This window comes from Phacochoerus africanus, chromosome 9, assembly GCF_016906955.1.
Source record: "Phacochoerus africanus isolate WHEZ1 chromosome 9, ROS_Pafr_v1, whole genome shotgun sequence".
In the NCBI taxonomy this organism is placed as follows: domain Eukaryota; kingdom Metazoa; phylum Chordata; class Mammalia; order Artiodactyla; family Suidae; genus Phacochoerus; species Phacochoerus africanus.
Window position 1 is genome coordinate 53011356 of NC_062552.1, and position 27432 is coordinate 53038787.

The following is a 27432-nucleotide window of genomic DNA, read 5'->3' on the forward strand; positions in this document are numbered from 1 at the left end:
TCCTTCCCACCATGACTAGTTCTCAGTCTAATGGCTTGGCTCAGATTAGACCTCTGCAGTGACTCCTTTCTTTAAGAACTGATGCTTACCCTCCTCCGTGACATTTAACATTATTCCTCTGGTACAATAACATCCCTTTCTTAGTGTGCCTGTCCTTTTTTTTTTTCCATTTTCTTTTTAGAGCCACATTTGCTGCATATGGATGTTCCCAGGCTAGAGGTCAAATTGGAGCTTACACCATAGCCACAGCAAGGCCAGATCCGAGCTGTACTTGCAACCTACGCTATAGCTCACGGCAGGCCGGTCTACTGAACGTTACTTTGGGAAGGATTTATACTCATTTTGAATTATCCTAAAGGGCAGGGCCTAGATTGGGTCCCTTACCAGAACCTGCACATTGTGTGCTGTTGAATTTTTGTTGAGTTACTGGATGTTTGAGAGCCCTAAACGCTGCCCATGTCGGTAATGAAGCATTGCTTAATCCTAATTTCCCTCCCTTTAAGGGGCTGTCAAGTGCTCGATTTATACTTCAGTCTACTCTCATCTGAAATAATACTGCCTGCATCTGGGTGACTCACTCTGAGAAGGCTTTTCTGTAAATAGCTCCTACTTTAGGCATGCCGCTGGATCCTGGGAGTCTTGACGTAGGTGCTCGCGCAGGATAAAGACCCTGCAAATATTTGTTGATTTGATTTGACTTGCAGTGGTTTATATTAAAATCCAGTCTTGTATATCTTAATGAAACATAATCATATGTGTTTTATGATCGTTATTAGGCTCTCAGCTGTAATTTCTTATTATAACATATCTGTCAGTAGAAGACCTATTTGTTTTCACCCTGTAGTCTAGTGTTCCTCAAATGTCTGTATTAAAAATTGGGAATGAAAGGGAAGTCTAGGAGCTGAGGGAAAGGAGCACCTGGCTTCAGGAGCTTTTTTATAGCTCTTTTAGATTCTGGGGGTGCTTTTCTCTGACATTTGAATCTGTGTTCCAGAGGGATGTGCTTACCATTTTCCAAGTAGGGATACTGTTTCTTTCTTGTAGCTTTTTCCAAAGGAGGAGGAAGATAAGCCACATTGCTAGAACAAATTGAATTTACATTATGCCAAGAGCAGTGTAATGCACTTTTTTTGAGTCTTAAGTTTTCACGTTTGTCTTTACTGAAGTTATTAGCATACAAGGTAGAGACATGTAGGTCCAAGTCCTCTGTTTTTCTATTTAATGATTAAATGTTATGGTCATTGTATATCTGTAATCCCTTCAAGTGTTGAGGTGTATTGATTTACATTCATTTACCTTTGAAAAGATTTCCTGGAGCCTTAGTTTATACTCCTCTGTTCAGCTGTAGGAGAAGGAAAAAAAAAAAACTAAATTTTAAAAAAAATTATGTGTAACCTCTTCTTTTTTTTTTTTTTCCACTTTTTAGGGCCTTGTCTGCAGCATATGGAAGTTTCCAGGCTAGGGGTCAAATTGGAGCTACAGCACCAGCCTACATCACAACACTGGATCTTAGTTGCATCTGTGACCTACACCACAGCTTTTGGCAACACTAGATCCTTAACCCACTGAGCAAGGTCAGAGATGGAACCCACATCCTCATGGATACTAGTCAGGTTCATTTCCACTGCACCACAATGGGAACTCCCTAATGTCTTCATTTTAACATATTATTGAGTCCTTTCTGTGTTCTGGGGGGTGGGGGTGGGGGTTGATATCTTTGCTGGAATGATAGATATGTTTGTTATTAAACAAATATTATGAGTGTATAGATATGTTTGTTATTAAACAAACATATTAAATATAAATATTTAATATTATGAGTATTAAATATTAAATACACTCATATTAAATATTATGAGTGTATAGATATGTTTGTTATTAAACAAATATTATGAGTGTATTGCAGAAGAGAATTTTGTTTTTAATAAATTCTTAGATGTGTGTTTCTAGGCATTTTAATTATATTTTAATGTTTTCATTGATTTCTGCTATATGTAAATATAGCATCCTCATTTTTATTTAAATTTAACTTAAAGTGTAACTGTTACATATTTTATAGTAGTGTTTATTTTATTGAGGTTCTTCAGAAAGGTTCCATGTAAATAATTTTTCTGTACATCTAGAACAATCCTTTTTAAGACCTAAGGCATTTATTTTGGCCATTTGAGAAAAATACCTGAAAAATACAGTTGACTTTATTTGCCGTTGTTAAACAATACATATTGACTCTAATTTAGGATTCTTGTGACTATCAGTGCTCATTATTACCAGTACCAGTTATTGTACAATGAAGTGCTTAGGTCTCTGAAGTTTGGGGTTTTGTTTGTTTTTTTTGGTTTTTTTTTTGTCTTTTTGCCATTTCTTGGGCCGCTCCCCCGGCACATGGAGGTTCCCAGGCTAGGGGTCGAATCGGAGCTGTAGCCACCGGCCTATGCCAGAGCCACAGCAACTCGGGATCCGAGCCCCATTTGCAACCTACCCCACAGCTCACAGCAACGCCGGATCTTTAACCCACTGAGCCAGGGCAGGGACCGAACCCGCAACCTCATGGTTCCTAGTCAGATTCGTTAACCACTGCGCCACGACGGGAACTCCTGGGTTTGGTTTGTTTTTTTAATCTCTTTGTATGAAAGACTTTTGACTGCAGTGCTCGTCAAGTATTTATGTCTACTTTTCACAAATTTCTTTTCTTCTTAGGCCCTGTTAGATTGCAGCTTATCATTTCGTTTCAGTGTGTTGGCTTCTGAAGCCCATTTCTGAACTAACTGTTATTGGTCTACTGTAGCTTAAAAATAACTCAGCCTATTTTAATTTTGCCTGTGATAAGAGGAGAAGGATTCTGAGGGAGGGCCTGAGTTACAGTCATGACATTTATACTTAGATGTCAAATAGAGCTTCCAAACTTAACATGTCCAAAATTAAACCTCTTATTTCCCCTCCCATCACCCCCAGCTCTGTTCCTGTGTAGTCTTTCTCATCTCAGTTGGTGCCACCATCCTCCCTCCATTGCTTAGACTCTACACTTGGAATTATCCTTGACTCAAGCTTTCACCCCCTATATCCAATCTGCTAGGAAATCTCAAGTCTTCTTTCAGAATATATCCTGAATCTGAGTTTTCATTACTTCTTCCTGGTCCAGGCCACCTTCACCTCTGACCAGGATCAGTGCCGGAGCCTCCTAACTGATCTTGTTTGCACTCTTTTCTCCACTGCCGTCTCTTGTCATACAGCTGCCAGGGTGATCCTTTTAGAACATCAAATGTCATAGCTCCAAACCCTCTTTTTCATGAATGTGTTCCCTTTTTTATTCAAAGTAAAAGCCAGATGATCTATATAGCCTGTTACATGATCGTCCCTACCTCCCCCCATGTTTCTGGCCTCATCACCCACTGTTGTTCCCTCCTGCCCACTCCTGCCACTCTGGCTGTCCCTCAGGTATGCCAGGCACACTGTCACTTTGGCCTTTCCTGGAGTGCTCATTCTCACAGGGTGTCTGTTTGGCTTCTAACCCCCCCCCCCCCACCTCTTTCAGGTCTGAGCTCAGGCAAGGCCTCTTCAGACCATCCTAGTTTAAACCATACTTCTCATTCCTCTTACCCTGCTCTTTTTTCCTATTTTTATTATCTAACATTATAGCTTATGTTTATTTAATCTGTTTCCCCTGTTAGAATGTAAACTCCATGAAGGCAAGGAATGTTTAACATTTTGTTCAGTGATGTATTCTCAGTTTCTAAAAGTGCCTGGTATATTGTGAGTGCTTAATAGGAAGTATTTGCTGGAGTTCCCATGGTGACTCAGTGGTTAACAAATCCAACTAGGAACCCTGAGGTTTTGGGTTCAATCCCTGGCTCTTGCTCAATGGGTCAAGGATCCGGCGTTGCCGTGAGCTGTGGTGTAGGTCGCAGACGCAGCTCGGATCCCCTGTTTCTGTGGTTCTGGCATAGGCTGGTGGCTACAGCTCCAATTGGACCCCTAGCCTGTGAACCTCCATATGCCTCGGGAGCGGCCCAAGAAATGGCAAAAAAAAAAAAAAAAGAATGTATTTGCTGATTGAGGAGTTCCTGTTGTGGCTCAGCGGTAGTGAACCCAACTAATATCCATGAGGATGCAGGTTTGATCCTTGTCCTCACTCAGTGGGTTAAGGCTCCAGCATTGCCATGAGCTATGGCTACAGGTGTGGCTTGGATCTCAGGTTGCTGTGGCTGTGGTTTAGGCCAGCAGCTGCAACTCCAATTTGACCCCCCTCGCCTGGTAACTTTCATATGCCACAGGGACAGCCCTAAAAAGCCAAAAAAAAAAAAAAGTGCTGAATGAATAGATAAACCATTATCTGTAGACTTTATAAATTTGCTCATTACTGATTAGGAGCCTTTTTCTGACTTATTGTTTTTGTTCTGAATATTTGAGTTTGATAAATGGCATTAATATATAAGGGGATCCTATATCTAAGCTTCCATGTATGATATGTAAAAAGTATAACTTCACAGTACAAATTTTAAAGAAAACTTGCAGTTTAATTCCTTTTAATGCTTTAGTATTTTAAGTATAAGGCCTATCATTTTAAATATCTAACCTATTATTTCTCTAAATTGGAAGTTTTAATATGTTTGTCAGTATTTTTGTTAAAAAGCAAAATATTCCTAATTTGACTTATTTTTTTATTTTACCTATAGACACACTCTGTGCAGTTCTAGAAAGAGACACTCTTAGTATCAGAGAAAGTCGACTTTTTGGAGCTGTTGTGCGATGGGCAGAAGCAGAGTGTCAAAGACAACAATTGCCTGTGACTTTTGGAAATAAACAGAAAGTTCTAGGGAAAGCACTGTCATTGATCCGGTTCCCACTGATGACCATTGAGGAGTTTGCAGCTGGTAAGGCATAATCCATCCAAAATCTATTCTAAACTATTTTAATGAGTGGTCTGTCTTCCTGTGAGAGGGGAAGAAGCATTTGTGTATATAATTTCATTAGGTTCTCCTAATAGCCCTTCATGATAATAATATATGTATTATAATATATATTTCAAATTATATATACTTTATATCTTTTAAAATACTTTATATATTATAAATATATAAAAATTAGAAGTTCCTTTGTATGTTTGGTAGAATTCACCTGTGAAGCTGTCTGGTCCTGGACTTTTGTTTGTAGGGAGTGTTTTTATTACATAATCAGTTTCATTTCTTTCTTTTTTTTTTTTTTTTTGGTCTTTTTGCTATTTCTTGGGCCGCTCCCGCGGCACATGGAGATTCCCAGGCTAGGGGTCCAATCGGAGCTGCAGCCACCGGCCTATGCCAGAGCCACAGCAACGCGGGATCCGAGCCGAGTCTGCAACCTACACCACAGCTCACGGCAACGCCGGATCGTTAACCCACTCAGCAAGGGCAGGGACCGAACCCGCAACCTCATGGTTCCTAGTCGGATTCATTAACCACTGCGCCACGACGGGAACTCCAATCAGTTTCATTTCTAGTGTTCAGTCTGTTCAAATGATCTACTTCTTCTTGATTCAGTTTTGGTGGGCTGTATGATTCTAGAAAGTTGTCCATTTCTTCTAGGTTGTCAAATTTGTTGGTGTATAATTGTTCATAGTATTCTTTTATGGGTTTTTTTTTGGTATTTCTGCAGTATCAGTTGAGATTTCTCCTTTTTCATTTCTTATTTTATTTATTTGGGTTTTCTCTCTTCTTGGTGAGTCTGGCCAGAGTTTTATCAATTTTGTTTGCCCTTTCATACTGATTTTTTTCTATTTTTTTTAATCTCTGATAATTGGCGATCCTAATTTTAATGAATTATCTATCTTTTCCCTTTAAAGCGAAGGCTTTTTATGTCTTTAAGAAATTTTGGCCTCAGTGTTATGAGGATATTCTCTTAGATTTTCTTCTAGAAATCTTATTAACTTTTCAGTTTGTAATCCAGTTGGATTTTTGCCTTTTGTGTTGTTTTTCCACACATGTGTATGGTGTGAGGTGGAGGTTCATTTTTTTCCCATTTAGCTGTATATTAAAAATTGTCTTTGCCCCCAAGCCCTGCAGTGCTGATGATTTAATTGTGAATCAGGTGACTGAATAAGAATGAATCTGTTTTTGGAATATTTATTGTTTGTCCCTGTGCCAATTGTGTGTTTTTCGTTTCTATAGTTTTATACTGTGTCTTGAGATCTGGTAGTGAAAGTCCTCTAGCTTTGTTGTTCTTCTGAATTATCTTGGCTATTCTTGGTCTTTTGTGTTTTCATATAAATAAATGTCTTCATCAGCTTGTCAGTTTCCACCAAAAAAAATTTCATGGGATTCTGATTGGAGTTGCATTGATCCATAGATTGATGTGGAGATAACTGACATTTTTATAACATTGAGTCTTCCAATCCATGATTTAAGTCTTTTAAAATCCATGATTTAAGTCTTTTAAAATTTCTCTTAGTAATATTTTGAGTTTTCTGGTAGAGGTCTTATATTTTTTGAGAGGCTTATTCTGTTCGTATTTTATTTTTAAAAAATTTTTTTTTCTTTTGTCTTTTTGTTGTTGTTGTTGTTGTTGTTGCTATTTCTTGGGCCGCTCCCGCGGCATATGGAGATTCCCAGGCTAGGGGTCTAATCGGAGCTGCAGCCACCAGCCTACACCAGAGCCACAGCAACGCGGGATCCGAGCCGAGTCTGCAACCTACACCACAGCTAACGGCAACGCCGGATCGTTAACCCACTGGGCAAGGGCAGGGACCGAACCCGCAACCTCATGGTTCCTAGTCGGATTCATTAACCACTGCGCCACGACGGGAACTCCTTATTTTTAAAATGTTATTGCAAATGATTGTTTTTTTTTTAATTTCCGTGTCCTAATTGATTGTTTGCCAGTATCTAGAAATACAGTTGATTTTCCTGTGTTTCTTGCTAAATTCACAAATTGTAGTAGTTTATTTTGTAGGTCATTATGCTTAGCCTACATGTTCAGTCGTGCTCTCTGAAAACAATAATAATTCTATTTCTTTCTAATCCTTAGACATTTCTTTTTCTTGCCTTATTGTGTGCCTTAGGACCTCTAGCATATTAGTGAATGGAAGTACTGACAGTGAACATCTTTGTCTTCTTCCAGTCTTAGGCAGAAAGTTTTCAGTATTTCCCCACAGAGTATGCTTGCTATCAATTTTTGTAGATTCCCTTTAATGGATTAAGCACGCTTCCTTCTGTTAGTAGTCTGCTAAGAGTTTTATCGTGAATTTTATCAAATGTTTCTCTTCATTGATATACTTTTCCCATTTATTCTCTTAATATAGTGACTGATTTTCCAAATTAAGCCTATTTGAAATCCTTATGTAAACCAGACTTGGTTGTCATGCATTATCCTTTTTATATATTACTAGGTCCAGTTTGCTAAATTAAAAAAAAAAAAATTAGGACTACTTCATGAAAGAAATTAGTCCATAATTTTCCTTTCTTCTAATGAATTCTCAGATTTTGATTATCAAGTTTATGCTGGTCTAATACAAAAGTTAAGACTATTTCTTTTTCCGTTTTGAAGAGTTTCTGAAAAATTGGTGCTATTTTTCCTTAAATGTTTGGGGGAATTCATCAGTGAAGCTACTCTAGATCTAGCATCTTCTTTGTGGAAGATTTTAATTAGAGATTCAATTTCTTGAGTAGAGTAGGTCTTTTCAGATTTTGTTTCTTTTTGTAACAGTTTCATCTAGACTTTTATTTGTTAACGTGAATTTCATAATATCCTTTTACTGTCTTGGTGTTTGTGAATTATGTCCCCTGTCTGTAAAAATTATGTCCCCTTTTCATTTCTGACATGGTATATTGTGTTTTCAGTCAGCCTCACCTAGAAGTTTATCCATTTTATTAATTTTTTCCAAGAAATAACTTCTTGCTTTATTGATTTTTCTCAATTGTGCATATGTTTTCCACTTCATTGATACCTGCTTTTTTCTTTTTTTTTGCTTTTTAGGGCCATAACTGCGGCATATGGAAGTTCCCTGTCTAATTGGAGCTACAGCTCCCGGCCTACACCACAGCCACAGCAACACCAGACCCGAGCCACATCTGTGACCTACACCACAGCTCATTGCAACGCTGGATCCTTAACCCACTGAGCAAGGCCAGGGATCGAACCCACATCCTCATGGATGCTAGTCGGGTTTACTAACCACTGAGCCATGACGGGAACTCCCTCTTTTTTTTTTTTTAAATGGCTACTCCTGGGGCATATGGAGTTCCCAGGCCAGGGACTGACTCTGAGCCGCATCTGTGGCAATGTCAGAACCTTTAACCCTTTAACCCAGTGCACACACTGTCCTCACGGATGCTAGTCAGATTTGTTTCCACTGAGCCAGGACAGAAACTCCCACAGTCAGATTCTTAATCCACTGCACCACAGCAGGAACTCCTTGTAGTTTTTTTTTTTTTTTTGCTTGTGCATGGCTTCAGAATTGACAAATACCTCAAGGAGAAGTTATGCACAAAATGTTGGTCTTGTTTCTCTATTAAGTATTCTTTTTCGGATCATTGGCTGGCTGCCTTGGTAGCTTTGAATTCCAGTTTTTGTCTTTTCAATCAAGTGAGGACTACTCCATTTTCTAGGTTGCCAATTTGTGTTTGGCATTTATGCCCTATGAAGCAAATCATCAAACATCCAAGGAGAAAAGGGGTGACAAATATAGGTGTTCGTCTGAATACATTTCCATTCTCAAGCACTGACTGCCTCACTTGTTCTCTGTTAACCTGAAAGAGCTATTTTGTGTATGATTTCATCTGTTTTTTTCTAACATAGGCTGTTCCGTCCTACATCTTATTATTTTTATGTAGTCAAATAATGTTTCTTCTCTTGCTGTTATGTATGTTCTTTTCTATTATACATATTATCTCTGTATGGAGTTTTTCAAAAATGTTTTAGAGAGAATTCCTTTTATGCTCTTTATTTTGCTGTTGAATGTGTTTGCTTTTTTTTCCCTGTCTAGAGTTTAGGAAATAATAAATTTTATATTTACTTTTTTCCCCTTCAATTTTCTTAACTCTCCATTTCATAATAAAACAGTATTTATTGACCTTCCCTATTTAAGACAAGAATATTAGCATGCTATTTCATCTTTTCAACCTTTCCAGACCGTGTCATGGTGACTGATTATACACCCACACAGCATATTACAATAATTCAACTATGTTAGAATTAATTCTAGGTTGTATTGGTTTTAGTGCTCATCATCACCAGTTCTTTCATGACACACCTCTTGAATCCTTTATTTTGATTCACTCCTTTATTGTTAACTGGAGAGTATTCTTTGATTACTTTCTTTAGGTGGGTGTATGGTACATGTCTAAGAGTGGTTTCCATGATCTGCAGACTTATTTTTCCAACTAAGAAAATTTTATTGTACAGAGATACCTTAGAGATACCCCTAAGGTTGAGTTCCAGACCACCACAATAAAGCAGTGAGTCAAAATTTTTTTGTTTCCCAGTGCATATCAAAGTCATATGAGGTTGTACTCTAGGCTATTCAGTGTACAAGTATTATGTTTAAAAAACCCTCAAAGTGCACACCTTAATTTAAAAAATACTTTATTGCTAAAAAATGCTAGCAATCATCTGAACCTTGATTGGGTTGTAATCTTTTTGCTGGTGGAGAGCCCCGCCTCACTGCTGACTGATCAGGGTGATGGTTGCTGAAGGCTGGGGTGGCTGTGGCAGTTTCTTAAAATAAGACAACAGTGAAGTTTACCGCGTTGATGGACTCTTTCACGAACAGTTTCGGTGTAGCAGACGGTGCCGTTTGATAGCATACCCACAGTAGAATTTCTTTCAGTATTGGACTTGGTCCTCTCACACCCTGCTGCTGCTTTATCAACTGAGTTTATGTAGCTCTAAATCCTGTGTTTTAATTTCAACAGTTTTCACAGCATCTTCACCGGAAGTAGATTCTGTCTCAAGAAACCACTCTTTGCTCATCTGTAGAAACAGCTCATCCATTTAAGTTTTATCATGAGATTGCTATCATATCTTCAGGCTCCACTTCTAATTCTAGTTCTCTCACTGTTTCCATCACATCTGCAGTTCCTGCCTTCACTGAAGAGTTGAACCCCTCCAGGTCATCCTCGAGGGTTGGAATCCACCCCCTCCAAACTCCTGTTAATATTGATGTTGTGACCTCTTCCTTAAGAACATCACAAATGTGCTTAATGGCATCAGAATCCTTTCCAGGTTTTCAGTTTACTTTGCCCAGATCCATCAGAGGAATCTCTCTCTATGGCAGCTATAGCCTTACAAAATGTATTTCTTAAATAATAAGACTTGAAAGTCTAAATTAACCTTTGATCCCTGGGTTACAGGGTGGATGTTGTGTTAACAGGCATGAAAACAACATTAATCTTTTTTTTTTTTTTGTCTTTTTAGGGCCACATCCTCAACATATTGGAAGTTCCCAGGCTAGGGGTTGAATTAGAGCTGCAGCTGCTGGCCTAAGCCACAGCCACAGAAACTCCAGATCTGAGCAATGACTGCGACCTACATCATAGCTCGTAGCAATGCCAGATCCTTAACTCACTGTGTGAGGCCAGGGCTCAGATGTGCATCTTCATGGATACTAAGTCGAGTTCATTACCTTTAAGCCGGCCACAGTGGGAACTCCAAAAGCAAATTAATCGTGTACATCTTTATCAGAGCTCTTGGGGGACCAGGAACATTGTTAAGGAACAGTGCTATTTTGAAAGGAATCTTTTTTTTCTAAGCAGTAGTTCTCAACAGTGAGCTTAAAATATGTAGTAACCATATTGTCAACAGATGTGCTGTCATCCAGGCTTTGTTGTTCTCATTATAGAGCATTGGCAGAGTAGGTTTAGCTTAATTCTTCAGGGCCCTAGGATTTTCAGAATGGTAAATGAGCATTGGCTTCAACTTAAAGCCACCAGTTGCATTAGCCCCTAACAAGTGTGTCAGCCTCCTTTTGATTCTTTGACACCAGGCATTGACTTCTCTCTAGTTATTAGAGTCCTGGATGGTGTTGTCTTCTAATATAAGGCTGTTTTGTCTACACTGAAAATCTGTTTTTTACCAAAAACCAGCCACCATCACTGAGTATCTTGGCTGGATGTTCCAGATAACTTGCTGCAGCTCGTACAGCAGCACTTGCTGCTTTACTTTGCACGTTTCTGTGTGGAGAGAGCTGCTTTCCTTAAACCGTCTGACCCTTTGATCACTTCACACTTTTCTTCTGCAGCTTCTTCACTTCTCTCTCTTCCTTTATGGAGTTGAAGAGAGTTAGGGCCTTGCTCTGGATTAAGCTTTGGTTTAAGAGAATGTTGTGGGTGGTCCAGAACACTCAAGCTTTCTTCATTTCAGCAATAAAGCTGTTTTACTTATCATCCATGCATTCACTGAAGTAATTTAATTTCCTTCAATAACTTTTTCTTTGCATTCACAATTTGTCTAACTTCTTGGTGCTAGAAGCCTACTTTAGCCTCTTTTGGTTTTTGATAGGCCTTCCTCGCTAAGCCTAATCATTTCTAGCTTTTGGTTTAAAACGAGAGATAAAAGACTTTCACTTGAAGACTTGGAGACCTTTAAAGGACTATTAATTAGCCTAACTTCTATATTATTGTGTCTCAGGGAACAGGGAGGCTGAGGAGAGGAAGAGAGAGGGGGAATGGTAGTAGGTCGAGCAGACAAAACATAAACAATATTTATGAATTAAGTTTGCTGTCTTATATGGCACAGTTTGTGGGGCCCATAACAACTGCAATAGTAACATCAAAGATCACAGATCACCACAACAAATATAATAATAAAAAGTTTGGGGGTTGTGGCTCAACAGGTTAAGAACCTGACGTAAGGAGTTCCCGTCGTGGCGCGGCAGAGATGAATCCGACTAGGAACCATGAGGTTGTGGGTTCGATCCCTGGCCTCACTTAGTGGGTTAAGGACCTGGTGTTGCCATGAGCTGTGGTGTAGGTCACAGACACAGCTCAGATCTGGTGTTGCTGAGGCTCTGGCATAGGCTGGCAGCTATAGCTCTGATTAGACCCCTAGCCTGGGAACCTCCATATGCCGCAGGTATGGCCCTAAAAAGACAAAAGACAAAAAACAAAAAAAAACCTGACATAGTGTCTGTGAGGATGCAGGTTAGATCCCTGGCCTCGCTTAGTGAGTTAAGGATTGGACATTGATGCAAGCTGCAGCATAGGTTGCAGATGTGGCCCAAATCCAGCATGGCTGTGGCCAGCAGCTGCAGTTCTAATTCGACCCCTAGCCCAGTAACTTCCATATGCTGCAGGTGTGGCTGTGAAAAGAGAAAAAAAGTTTTTTTTAAAGAAGAAGTTTAAAATATTGCTAGAATTCCCAAAATGGGACACAAAGACAAAGTAAGCAAATGCTTTTGGAGAAATAGCAACAGACTTGCTTGACAGAGTTGCCACAAACCTTCCAATTTGTTTAAAAATGTAGTATCTGTGAAGCATAATAAGGTAAGGTATACCTGTAGTCTTAAATTATTGCATAATAAAGCAAGGTATACCTATAGTCCTAAATTATTGCATCATCCTATTTCTTGCTGTTAGTTCTTCAGGAATACTAGTTACCTATATGTTGGTCTCTGTTGCTTTTTTTTTTTTTAATCATCCGTTTAATCACCTTAAAATTTTAATTATTTTGTCTTCTTGTCATTCTGAGAAAGTTATGAGTTTTTATCTCTGTCTTTTGATCTTATGCACTTCCAGTTCTGTTCTTTCTTTGCTAAAATGCATGGTTTTAAGTTTGTAATTGTATTTTTTTCCTCTTTACAATCTTTCCTTCTCTAGAGATTGCAAATGAACTATGAAGCCAGGCCTGGCAGATCAGTAGATTTTGTGTGTCGCATTTAAATGTTTTCTAATTTAAAAATGAGGGCATTTTACATTAAATCTGATTTATGGCTTCCTAAACCAAATTTCTAGAGTTCTGCAGTCTTTTTTAGATCATTTTTATTAGCCTTGGATGGGATCTCCTGTCATCTTTTATGAGGACCAGTATTTATTCCTGGATAAATGTAAGCTGTCTGGAATTTTCTCTTCCCAGAAACAGTGAATGAGGAAACTGTAACATAGGATATACTGCTTCCACAGCTCTTCCAATATTAGCTCCTGCCCTCTGCTGATTTCTAAATCCCTCAGTGGAAGCACTGTACCATCTATTTCTACCTCTAAATATTCCATCGTTTGATTATAGCCTCAGACAGATGGGGGTGGAGAGGTAACGATAACTCTAGCTTCCACTGTGAACATTTCTCCACCTCTTCTCTTTTTGGTAAACAGAATATTCAGAGAAGGTGAGTAGATAGAAAGATTTAGAGATCTGGAGTTCCTGTTGTGGCGCAGTGGTTAATGAATCCAACTAGGAACCATGAGGTTGGGGGTTCGATCCCTGGCCTTGCTCAGTGGGTTAACAATCCAGCGGTGCGGTGAGCTGTGGGGTAGGCTGGTGGCTGCAGCTCCGATTGGACCCCTAGCCTGGGAACCTCCATATGCCGTGGGAGCTGCCCTAAAAAGGCAAAAAGACAAAAAAAAAAAAAAGAAAGAAAAAGAAAAGATTTAGAGATCTTTCTGTGATCTCAGGGATTCATCTAAGCTTTGATTTATTAATGATTTTAACACTTACATATTAGGTTAACCTCAGATGAATTTGGTGAAACTTTTAAATAGATGCTAAAATTATGTATGTTCGAGTTCTCATCGTGGCGCCGCGGAAATGAATCTGACTAGAAACCATGAGGTTGTGGGTTCGATCCCTGGCCCTGTTCAGTGGGTCAGGGATCCAGCGGCGTTGCCATGAGCTGTGGTGTAGGTCTCAGACATGGCTCGGATCTTGCGTTGCTGTGGTTTTGGCATAGGCCGGCAGCTGTAACTTCAGTTCAGCCCCTAGCCTGGGAGCTTCCATATGCTGCGGGTGTGGCCCCAAAAAGTAAAATAAAACAAGGTAAAATTTCTCTACCTCATTATTACTTTACACTTTCCAGATTTGAGTTCATATTATTATGTGGAATAAAAAAGTTAGGAGTTGCAATGAAGTAGCTTTTATTGAGGATTATATTTTTATTTGTACAGGTCCTGCTCAGTCTGGAATTCTGTCAGATCGTGAAGTAGTAAATCTCTTCCTTCATTTTACTGTCAACCCTAAGCCCCGAGTTGAATACATTGATCGACCAAGATGCTGCCTCAGAGGAAAGGAATGCTGCATCAATAGATTCCAGCAAGTAGAGAGCCGCTGGGGTTACAGTGGAACAAGCGATCGAATCAGGTATCTATCTTATTATAGACTTGGGGTGGGGTGGGCTAGTAGTTAGCATTTGGCTTTTATGCTCATACTGTGGGAGAAAATTAGCCACATTTTATTTTATACTTTGTTTAATACGTTTCTAACTTAGGACAGTAGTCAAGGAGTCAGTGAGGCTTATTTGTCTCCCCACTGAATTATGAGTGAGGGGATCTCTTAGGAGACATTAGAAAGGATCGAATTGGGCCTCCTTGTACATGAGTTTTGTTTGGATTGCCACTGTTGGTGAGCTGAAGTCTAGACCTTGATTGATCAAAGACTTTTTACAGTCTTAGAGCTATAATTTAAGACATTTAATCTTGCTCTGTTTAGTGTGAGTTTTTTCTTTGTACAGACACTGCATGGAAAATAGCTTACTATACGTTTGTAACAACTTTGAATGGAAAAAATTTAAATCTTACAAGATGCATGCATATAATCCTGGTGGAAATGATATTTCCCCTACTGTGTTTCCTTAGGTTAAATATTGAAATAGAATAAGTACTTGTTTACATTTTTAAAAAATGCCTTTTTTTCAAATGAATTTATTTATAAAACAAAAACAGACTTAAGATCTTAAAATCAAGTTTATGGTTACCAAAGGGAAAACATGGGAGAAAGGGATAAATTAGGAGTTTGGGATTAACAACTACATACTACCCTAAGACAGACCTTTTGGATTTTCACTTATTTAGTATTAATAGCACTTTGGTATAAAATGAGAAACTAACAACAAATTTGTTTAAAACTAGAACTCCAGGGAAGAGAAAACTCTTAGAAATATTGAGTTAAAATGGAAATAAAAATGCGTTTGTAGAATATTTAGTAAGGAGAATACTATAAATGAAAACTTGGCGTTCCCATTGTGGTGCAGTGGAAACGAACCCAACTAGGAACCATGAGGTTGCAGGTTTAATCCCTGGCTTTGCTCAGTGGGTTAAGGATCTGGCGTTACTGTGAGCTGTGGTGTAGGTCACAGGCGCGGCTCAGATCTTGCGTGGCTGTGGCTGTGGCGTAGGCTGGCAGCTGTGGCTCCAATTAGACCCCTAGCCTGGGAACCTCCATATGCCAAGGGTTCGGTCCTAAAAAAGCAATAAATAAATAAATAAATAAAAGAAAACTTATGGGATGAGGCTATAAGTGTCGCACAGAGAATTAGCAATAATTGGGGGGGCGGGGGCGGTCATGGCCAGCAGTGGCTTGATGTGGGATCTCACTCCCCAGACCAGGAGTTGAACTTGGGCCACTGTGGTGAAAGTGCCAAGTCCTAACCACTAGGCCACCAGGGAACTCCCAATAATTAACTACTTTTACTAAGTAAGTTAGAATAGAAATAAATGATGTAAGCATTTAGTCCAAGAAGCTGGAAAATGAATAGCAAAGAACCATAAGAAAAGAGAAAGGAAATGGAATTCCCACTGTGGTGCAATGGGATCAGTGGTGTCTCTACAGCGGCAGGGATACAGATTTGATCCCCAGCTGACACAGTGAGTGAGGGATTTGGGATTGCCGCAGCTGTGGCATAGGTCACAACTCTGACTCAGATTCAGTCCCTGGCCCAGAAATTCTAGGTGCAGCAGGGTAGCAAAAAAAAAGAAGAAGAAGAAGAAGAGAAAGGAAATAGATAAATATAGAAATTAATGAATTAAAAATAGAATTGTTAAATCCATAAGCCGTTTTCCTGGAAAAAAAATGAAATAAGTAAACCTCTGACAAAAATAATAAAGAAAACATACATTTGCAGATCATAATGGGAATATAATTATATACTGAGGAAATTTTTATTTTGATTCTGGGTTTACTCTGTGCTAATAAATTGAACATCTTGATGGAATGGATCATTTTGTAGGCAAATATAAATTATCAAAATTGACTGAAGAAGAAACCTGAATAGACCAATTACCATGGAAGAAATTAAAAGTTATCAAAGAACTGTCCCTTCACAAGGTGGTTTTGACAGGTGAGTTTTATCAAACCTTCAGGGAACAGATTGTTTCCTTGAGCATTAAAAGAAGAAAAATACTTCTTGGTTAATTACTGAAAGAAGCATAACCCTTATACAGAAACCTGACAAGACAAAAAATTTTCTAGGTCAGTCTCACAAGAAGGAATTCTATGTAAAATAGCATATTGAATCAAGCAGTACCTTAGAAGAATAATACTATAAAGCAAATAGAATTTATTTGGAAATGGAAAGAATGGCTCAATACTAAGAAATGTATTACTGTAATTCACCATGGTAGCAGGTCAAAGAAAAAAACCAGTTTATTTCGATAGGTGTCAAAAAGACTTGATAAAATTTCACCCTTGGTCCCGCTATAGACGTTAATAGGCTAGGTCTAGAAGAATACTTCTTTAACATGATAGACTGTTGAAACCTCAAAATAGGGATGCCTGCTAACCTTGCTGCTTTTTCAGCAGTGTTCCTATAATTCTGATTGATGTAGATGTAAGGGATAAAGAAATGAGAGCATAAAGGAAAAAGAAATCTTGAAAAGGAAGAAGTCTTTTTCATTATTTGCAGATAACGTTATTTACATTAGCAGTTCTGTACTCCATCAGACCTAGTTCTCTCTCTTTTATAATAAATATTTTGTATTCTCCCTGTACTAAACTGGAATGAAATTCATAGATAATATATTTCATTGTTAAGTGATATAATGACCTAGTTGTAATGTAAAGGACAATAAATGTAACTGATAGTAAAATGAAATACATATTTCAGTAGGTGGATATTTGTGCAGCACCAGAAGACAAACAAGCAAGCAGTACACACCAGCCCGCCTAGACAGCTACAGTGCAGGGTGTGTTCATGTCACAAATTCCATGAGCAGCACTGCTGGCAGTTTTGTCATTTTCTTTAAAGGTTTCAAATAAAGCAAAGTACAATAAATCCTATTCATCCACTTTCTATGTTTGAGGACTCATCTACTCAGTAAAATTTATGGGTAACCCCCAGATCAATACCAGCAATGCTTTCTCAGTTGTTCACAGGAAAGATCTGAGTTGTCCAGCCGCATGTTCTTTGTGAGCTCAAACAAGGCAATCCTCTGCCCTCCTATTTGAGCTCTCCTACATAGACGGAGACAGCGGCGGGCAGTGTAGTGTAAGACACTGCAGCTCTCGAGCTGTTTGGATAGGTTGAATCCCAACTCTGGCATGTGTTAGTGGGGTGGCCTTATGCAAATCACTTAACACTTCTTAGTTCCATCTTCTCTTTTGTAAAATAAAGAAAACAGAATATACTAGAATGAGATACTTTAGGATTTAAGATTATAATCCATATAAGTGGTATGTGTGTGTGTGTTTATGTACATAGTCCCCCTAAGAACAGTAGTTTAGTGTTTGCTAATTCTGTGTCAGCAGCAACTATAGACTATAACTACCACAAATAATGAGCATTGACTGCATGTTATTTCCTGTTTATAAAACATAATAGTTGCCTCTTATAAAAGTCAGTAAATATTAAAATTGCCTAAAAATCTTTGGTTTATAAATAAAATGAAATTAGGCCCAAGTCTTGTAGTTAAAAACAAGTTTTTCATCTACGTGAATTCTGACAAGACACTTGAAAGTTAATTGGGATTCTTCGTTTTGGGAGACTGTCTTGAGTATTGCAGTAGAGCTGGTGTCCCTATCTCCCTTCCTAGTGGAAACAGCAAGCCTCCTTGGAGATAGGACTTCTTTTGAGAGCAGCTGGTCCACCCAAACAGCCTCAGGATCAGCACAAATCTGTTAGAACCAGTAAAAAGGAATCGTGGCCATTTACAAAGTATAAATGCAAAAACCAGTAATGTCCTGTATGTTGTCAGAATTCAGTTACACAGATGGGTAGTGGTGAATGGTTATCAACGCAAATGTACTTAATGCCATTGAATTGTATATTTTTTATATATTTTGCCACAATAAGAAAATTTTTATTGTTTAAATTTTCAGTTATGTTGAGTAAAAACAGATCCCACTTGTTTAACAGTAAGAACATAGACTAGCAGGATTATATCCTATAGGAAATGTACAGTATGGTATCTGTATAAAGAACTGAAGAACTTCAACCAGAATCAGATAGTGTCTTTCAACTAACTTCCGTATGTTGTGCAGTTCTTTGTAGAAGTGGCATGTTTTTGGAAGGGAGGGAGAGGGTTGGCAAAATTATTCTAAAATTAATCTATAAGAGTAAATATTTCTTTTTTAAAAAGAGGTATGGATCAAACTTTATGAAAAGTATTATAAAACTATAATAAGTTAATAGAATACTAGCGTTCAGGAACCAACCTAACATAAATGAATATTTAGAATGTGAGGGAAGGATTAACCACCGGGAAAATAAAGTTAGATCTTTACCAATGCCATCTACCAATATTTTTATAAATTAAATTTTAACATTCAAAAAAAGGAAACTGCAGTGCCAAAACAGGATGTTTATTTATCATGAACCTCTCTAAACTTGGCATAGATCATAATTTGACTACAAATAAAAATTTTACATCCAAAACCATTGTAAAGTTAAAAGATAAATGGCAAATAGGAAACTTCTTGTAATGGAGACTCCTGGAAAAATGTGTAATAACTATATAACATGGTCTTTCAAATCCACACAGAAAGACACTCATCGGCAGAGAAAAATGGGAAAAGAAATTGAGTGGATTTTTCATTGAAGAGAAAATCCAGTAGACAGTTGAGCATAGGAGCAAATGTGTTATGTTAACTCATTCATAATTGACACAATGTAAATAGAATTTGTCATTCATCAGTTTCTCAACAGCAAAAACAAATGAAAATACTCATAGTTGTTGAGAGTGAGAAGAAATGATCTTCGTTCTTTGTTAGGTGTAAAGTTTATAATCTTCCCAGAAAGCATTTTGAGAAAGTTTTTGTAAAGCCTTAGGATTATGCCTCTCATTTTCCTCAGAAAATCTACTTCCAGGAATTTATTCTAAGGAAACAATTAAGGCTTTGCAAAATGATTTAGCTAGGAATTCCCCTTGTGGCTCAGTGAACCACAAGGTCTTTCCCCTTGTGGTAACGAACCCAACTAGTAACCATGAGGACGCAGGTTTAATTCCTGGCCTTGCTCAGTGGGTAAGTCGTGTGGTGTAGGTCGCAGACAAGGCTCAGATCCTGCATTGCTGTGGCTGAGGTGCAGGCTGGCAGATGTAGCTCAGATTTGACCCCTAGCCTGGGAACTTTCATATGCCACATATGTGGCCCTAAAATGAAAAAAAAAAAAAAAAAAAGATGTAGCTATAAGATTGTTCATTATGGCATTGTTATTTAACAACAAAAATGCAAATAACTTAGTTTATCTTAACAAGTAGGAATTATTTAAATATAATTAATCAGTTGTAATCTTTTACCTTTTTATATGAAATAGACGTTACAAGTATATATTTTTTCCAGCATGGTTTTTAAAATAATACACAAATACACATACAGACATGGGGGAAAAAAAGTCTGTTTTTCTGTTGTTAAAAAATAGAACTAAAAGTCTGAAAAGGAAATGCACTCCACTGAAGATGGAGTTATCTCTGGATGGCAGATTTAGGGATGCTTTAAATTTTTTCCTCTTGTTTGTTTACCCGCATTTTCTAACTTTTTAAACAGAATATATTGGTTTTCTATAATAAAAATCTATAATATAAATAATGTAAAAAATTCTAAGGTGGTTCTCATACTGGGGATTTAATGTAGTGATTAAGAGTGTGAGCTTTAGGGAGTTCCCATCGTGGCTTAGTGGAAACAAATCTGACTAGCATCCATGAGGACACAAGTTTGATCCCTGGCCTCACTCAGTGAGTTAAGGATTCAGTGTTGCTGTGAGCTGTGGTGTAGGTCTCAGATGTGGTTTGGATCTGGCATTGCTGTGGTGTAGGCCAGCTACACCACCGATTCAACCCTTAGCCTGGGAACCTCCCTTCCTGGGACCCTCCGTATGTCTTGGTGCTGCCCTAAAAAAAATACAAAAAAAAAAGTGAGCTTTAGATCCACGCTGACCTGGAATGCTCCGGCTCTCATTCAAGCAGGTTAATCTAAACTTCAGTTTCATCAACTATAAAAACTGAAGATAATAAAAATGATACTCTGTTACTTAGTTTATAGAGCTGCTATGATGGTTAAAGGAAATAATGTGTGAAGGACTGAAGCTCAGTGCCTCGCACAGGAAGTGCTCATAAAGTGGTAATGGTGTAGTTGTAATAATAATAAAAATTGAACTTGTTACTTTAGTTCTCAAAGTATGAAATGTTAGAGATCAATGCTTAATAGTATAGATCACTCCTTATTACAAGTCTTTCAGTGCCATTTGTGTTTGATGCTAGTTTTATAAAACGAAATAAGGTAGGTCCATTTCTTAACTGTGATTTCTAGTATGAAACCTCACTCTGATCTACCTGTGTAACTTAGGTCCTGTCCCCAGCCCTCTGCCACCAATTCCGTTATAGCAGCCTGCTTCCTTCACAACTCTTACTGCAATTTATAATTAATGATTTATTACTTTGCTTACTGTTTATTATCAGGATCCTCCTCTAGGCCAGAGGTGCAGTAGGGGCAGAGGCTGTCTTGTTGACCAGTAATTCCCCAGTGCCAGGCCCAGTTCTTCAGGCTGACAGCCCCTCAGGAAGTATTTGTCAAGCTGATGAATCATCATAGTTTGGGATGCTGCACCTCAGGCCTGACGGCTGACGAGTCTCTGTTCATGAAGGAGATATACAAAGTCAGATTTAGAATAAGATTATTACAAAAAAAGTGTAATTTATTTAGGTTAAATAAATTCCTTGGCTCAAAAATGTACAGTACAAAAAAAGATTCTCAAGTTCCCAGTAAGTTTTACTCTAGCAAGAATTTTTTGGTAAGCAGATGACATTTCCAAGGCTGTGTAATATTTTCTTTTTTGTAAGCAAAGTTAGGTGTCTTGAGTAGCACTTTGAAACGTATAAGCCTTCAGAATATGAATGCTTTTTACTGAGTTATTCATGTTTTACGTTTGGCTTCACTCTCTCAGGTTCACAGTTAATCGAAGAATCTCTATAGTTGGATTTGGTTTATATGGATCTATTCATGGTCCCACGGATTATCAAGTGAATATACAGGTACACTTTTTTCCCCTCTATATATCATCTGAAATATATAGCAAGTGTAATTTTACTTTCAGTGAAATCCAAATTTTCATATAATTATCAGAAGCATCAAAAAGCCTATTAGTAGCATTTTAAATCTAGAGGGATCTGTTTTACAATTGATAGAAAAAAATGTAGTTTCAGGAGTTCCCGTCATGGCTCAGTGGAAACAAATCTGACTAGCATCCACGAGTACACAGGTTTGATCCCTGGCCTCACTCAGTGAGTTGAAATCTTCAAATGCTGTGGGTGAGACCCTAAAAAAAAAAGCAAAAAAACAAAAAAAAACCATGTAGTTTCAGAAATTTGGCGTCCCATGTCTAATAGAAACATTAACATACAAGGAGCTCTCCTTTGTCAGGAAACCCTTGTGTTAGTCATTCCTACTGTGTATTGATTGTCTCAAAATACTCACCTGCTTTTTTCATGGTACTTTGAACTCTAGGTCCTAAAATTGTCTAAATTTCTTTTTTTTTTTTCCTTTTTTAAAGTTATATTGAATTATAGTTGATTTATAGTGTTGTGATTATTTCTGCTGTACAACAAAGTGATTCATTTATACGTGTGCACACATCCATTCTCTTTCAGATTCTTTTCCCACATAGATGATCACAGAATATTGGATAGAGTTCCCTGTACTATACAGCAGGTCCCCATTGACCAGTCATTCCATATGCTTCAGTGTGTATATGCCAATCCCAAACCCTAATCCACCCCTCACCCCCCAAATGCTAACACTACTAGTAACACCTCTGATTTCTGATTGTCTGACTACCCTGCCCATTCTTTAGGGCCGCTCCACCTCAGTTCTTTCAGAGATGGCACCATTACCTAGTCCAGTCAGCCAGTGTTCTCCTCACTTTTGATTGCACAATCAAGGTATTAAAATTATTTTTGAGGAGTTCCTGCTGTGGCTCTTTGGCTAACGAATCTGACTAGGAACCATTAGGTTGTGGATTTGATCCCTGACCTCTCTCAGTGGACTAAGGATCTGGCGTTGCCGTGAACAGGGTGTAGTTCACAAATGCAGCTTGGGTCCCAAATTGCTGTGGCTGTGGTGTAGGCCAGCAGCTACAGCTCCGATTAGACCCCTAGCCTGGGAACCTCCATATGCCGTGGGTGCAGCCCTAGAAAAGACACAAAGACCAAAAAAAATATATATATTTTTTGAAACACATCTACATTGTACTTTTATTTACAAACTATACACATATACCTACGTAATACTATACTTATGATGTATTATGTACTTAAAACATAAAAACAGAAATGAGAAAAGAAAGTAAACAATGTTATTAATATACCATTTTTAATAGTAAAAACGTTGGTGAACTCTGTGACCAAAATACTTCATTAGTTTTCAAGATATACAGTAAGACCCACAAACCCATTTAAGCTGACTATATAAGCTGCAGGCCTGGGAAGGAGTGAGGACCTACTTCAGCGTCTTTTGTTGTGGAATCCCACCCTTCCTTCAGGGCAGCTCACATGTATTACAGCAAAGCCACCAGACTCCTTGTGTACAAACTGAGGGAGGGTATCAGGGTTGTAGCATATTACAGTGAGAAGACATAAACACTCTAGAGTGAAGACAAGTAGGACTTCTCTTCATTTTCTTCCCCCTAGTAGTAGCCAGTCTCATGCACCATCCAGACAGACTGCCTGGGTTGGAATCTCAGCTCTGCCTCCTCCAGGGTATGACTGTGGGCAAATTATGTAACCTCTCCAGACCTCGGTTTCCTCGTCTGCTGTGGTATAGTGGTATCTCCCTTAGAGTTCTGCAGGACTGGTTGAGATGATGCATGTAAAGTGTCTAACGTCTGCTGCTAACATGGTTGCTGCAGTTTATATTTTGATTTGCATAATATCCTTAGGAAGAAGGCAAACCAGGTTTTTTCCCCAAATTAAAAGAGAAAACAGGCTCAGAGAAGTAAAATAGCTTTTGCTCTAGTTTATACTGCCCCAACTAAACCCTGTGTCTTACTACTTTATTCCAGGAAATCATCATGTCTTTTTAAAGAAAAAAAAAAAAATTATTTATTTATTTATTTTTTTTTTTGCTTTTTAGTGCCACACTTGTGGCATATGGAGGTTCCCAGGCTAGGAGTCTAACCGGAGCTGCAGCTGTCAGCCACAGCCACAGCCACAGCCACGCCAGATCTGAGCTGCATCTGCAACCTACACCACAGTTCAGGGCAACACCAGATCCTCAACCCACTGAGCAAGGCCACGGATCAAACCCACAGCCTCATGGTTCCTAGTGGGATTCATTTCCGCTGTGCCACAACAGGAACTCCTAAAAAAATTTTTCATTGATCTGTCATATATAGTCATCCCTCAGTATCTGCAACCAAGGAATCCCCATGGATACCAAAATCTGCAGGTGCTCAAGTCCCTTATATGAAATATGTACCGTCAGCCCTCCACATCCACAGGTTCTGCATCTGAGTATATGGATGGCTAACTGTGCACATTTCTATAAATGGTACATATGGCTCCCTTTTCACAAACTGTGAACACACTTGTGTAACCAACAGCCAGGTCAAGGAACCCAGCGGTCCCCCTTGTGATCTTTTCTGGTCACTGTCCCTGGAGGGGTAAACACTGTCCTGACCTCTCACTGCATGTGCTCGTTCAGCCTATTTCACTATTACTGTTTCTATCTGATACATGCAAAAAGGTGGCTTTGTGAGCCTTGGCCTCTGCACATACTGTCCCCTCGCAGGAAGACTTTTCTCTCGTAACCTGGTAAACTCTAACCTGAGATCTTAAAACCCTCCTCTGTGGAGCCTCGTTCCTTCCTGACAAAATCAGTTTTTCCTCTCCTCCTCCTCGTCTTATCCATGGCTCTCCTACTGCAGGTGCTGTACAGAATTGTCCTTGTTCACGTGTTTTCTCTAATGACTGGAAACTCCTTGGGTGTCCCTCTGTGGCTGGCACAGACTATGGAACTAAATCAAAAAGACAGAATTTTCATATTATGAGTATCTACGTAAGAAATGCTACAGGAATTCCCAGCAACAGGACATAGGCCATCAAGAAATAAGGGCTCATTTCCTTCAGGAATCTAAAATCCACACATTCTAAAATACCAGTTCTCACCCCAAGCTCCGCTCTTCTGCAGCCAAGGCCCAGTTATCTGACCTCCTCCCCGTCCTTAACGCAATGAATGCATTTTCTGTCGGCATGTGTAAAGCCATCTTCGGTGGTTAGAGATAGTAGAGAAAAATTACAACACAGAGATATAGTAGTCCGCTCTGCTGTTCCTGTGGGCTTCATAGTCTTCTCTGGGAAACTTCGTTTCAGTTGATTTAACTTAAATTTAACTTCTCTTTTAAAAATTACAGATCATTGAATATGAGAAAAAACAGACCCTGGGGCAAAATGATACTGGATTTAGTTGTGACGGGACTGCTAACACATTCAGGGTCATGTTCAAAGAACCTGTGGAGATCCTGCCCAATGTGTGCTACACGGCGTGCGCAACACTCAAAGTAAGAGTCTTCCCAATGTTCCCAAAGGCGAGCTGACGGGGCCCTGGTTCTCCTCTTTCATGGTACAGAGAGCCTGTTCTGGGCAGAAGCTGAGGTCACTGATGGTGCAGGCTTGTGGGGAGGGGGAAGCTGGGAGCGCTCTGAGCACAGTTTAGCACGGCTCTGCTCTGAAAGACATGCTTCTTCATGAGAAGTAGCCCTTTGTGTGAGTAGGAGCTTGAAAGTTCGACAGAAGACAAAATAATTGTTTCCTTAAAACCATGCACTATTCTCTGCTAGCTGAGCTCAATATTCAGGATTTTTAGTCATTAATTAGCTTGTAGCAAAAACTACATTTTTCATTAAATGACTCGGCATAAGTTTTTATACAAGAGCTATAATGAAATACAGTTGATCATTATTCTAATTAGAATATCACATTAAAGTGAGCGCTTACTCAATGAAAATTACTAATGAACCTTTTGTTCTCATTTAGGGTCCAGATTCCCACTATGGCACAAAAGGACTGAAGAAAGTCGTGCATGAAACACCTACTGCTAGCAAGACTGTCTTTTTCTTTTTCAGTTCCCCTGGCAATAATAATGGCACTTCGATAGAAGATGGACAAATACCAGAAATAATATTTTATACATAACTTAGCATTATAATACATCTTGGCTAAATAGTACTATACAGTCTAGTCTCAAAGGCATAAAAAACTGGCCACAAAAAAAGAGTTTGAGTGTTATGAATATTTATAATTTAAGATAAGCGACATCTTAAGTTTCTTAGAGGAAATAGATAAATGTTGATTTAAATCTCTGCATGATTCAAAGGGAGATTTTCCATTTTCTTATAACCTTAGGGAAAAAAAGAACAGGGTTTAATTGTTTAAAAAAAAAACAGCTATTTCAGCTTTATCTTGTATAATTTCATAGATCAGCTGACTCATGATCTTTGAGCAAGTTTTATAATTGAAAGATCCTTGTTTTATAAAGGTGGTTTGTTTTTTGTTTCTGTTTAACTCTTTTGAAGGTTACATTAAGATGAGGTAGGTCAGTATTCCTACAGAATTCCTTTTAACTCAAATAACTAATTTCAGAAAATTAGGAAAACTGACCTCATCTTTGGAGTTTTGAAATATCTGGCTGTCAGCATTTGGAATATTGCTAAAAATAAGCTGTTTGAACAAATGCCTAAGGAAATTTTCAATGCATTTGCTTAAAAGGGTATTTTATAATAGTATGGTAATATGTTACATAGTACAGTTTTAAACTATAAATGGAATTTGTACAAATTCGCAATAATCTGATATAAGCAAAAGGATCAAAAGATATAATCTAAGACTGGATTCTTTATTGCTAAACTGCACCACTCTGCCTGTCTGTCTGTATGGGGGATTCTGCTGAGAATTCCCGAGACTGAGATGATGATGGCGATGACAGTGCCTGGGAACACAGACCTCAGTTCAACATGGTGGCGATAATCTCACACAGCGAAGACATGGAATAAAATACAGATGTTTCTAACAACTACTTTGAAATTTTAAAGATATCCAACAGAATCGCTTCTGCTGAAAGTATACTTTCTGTCACCTACACAGTTCTATCCAAGAAATAAAATATTCATGACCTCACTGTCACGGTACCACTGTATTAGGAGGGGATAGGAAGTATGTCTAGCAGAATGACATTTCTATACTTTTATAAAGCAGAGGTTTTATATAAATAACATTTGTTTTTTCCCCCTTGAAAATGATTATCTCATTAAAAGTGTGTGTGTAATTAAGGTATGTCAAATGGTTGTGGAAGATGGGTAAAAAAAAAATCACAATTCTTTTAAGTATCAACCTAAAAAGTATTTTCTAAATGGCAATTAGGATATAAAATTTTTTTCATCCAAAGTAGTATTTCATTTGATATTTTCAAAGAAGGTAGTGAGGTGTGTTGGTTCCAGAGGTTTCTTAAAACTGCTGAGGAAAAGGGAAACTTCTCTATCTCTGGTAGTATGACCTTATGGCAATAAACTTCAGTTAACTGGAATAGCTACAGAATGTGTGGTTCTGGTTAACTAAAGATTAACCAGCAAACATTTTGTAGTTACCACTATGGAAAATACTTCTGCCTTAAAATGTATGGTATACCAGGGATAAGTTACTGTGTTTTAATATTTGAGGCCTTTCAGATGCTTCAGATATGTGGCACTGAATGATTGTAACTGAAGGGAGTTCACAGAAGGGACAAGAAAGGGAACTGTTTACTGACACGGGACATCTCCTGGAATTTAAAAAAAAATAAATACCTGTTATCCTTTTATTTTTTATTTATTTATTTTTTTTGTCATTTGTCTTTTCTAAAAGTTGAGTGCAAGACACCGTTTTGGAACAAAAGTTCTAGTTAATTGAGGTTTAACCTTTAAAAAAAGATTTTATTTTTTTCATTATAATTGGTTTACAGTGTTCTGTCAATGTTCTGCTGTACAGCAAAGTGATCCAGTCACACACACACACACACACACACACTTTTTCTCACCTTATCCACCATCATGCGCCATCACAAGTCACTGGATATAGTTCC

At 38.3% G+C, this 27432-nt stretch overlaps 1 protein-coding gene across 1 annotated transcript in view; it reads left to right on the forward strand.

The window, feature by feature from the left end:
* Positions 1-27171, forward strand: part of BTBD1 (BTB domain containing 1) — a 47691-nt gene extending 20520 nt beyond the window's left edge. Inside the window, 5 exon segments of the mRNA XM_047795702.1 lie at positions 4674-4871; positions 14064-14256; positions 21269-21356; positions 24731-24877; positions 25353-27171. Coding sequence (XP_047651658.1) covers positions 4674-4871; positions 14064-14256; positions 21269-21356; positions 24731-24877; positions 25353-25511 — 785 coding nt within the window. The 3' untranslated portion in view covers positions 25512-27171.
* Positions 27172-27432: the final 261 nt, after the last annotated feature.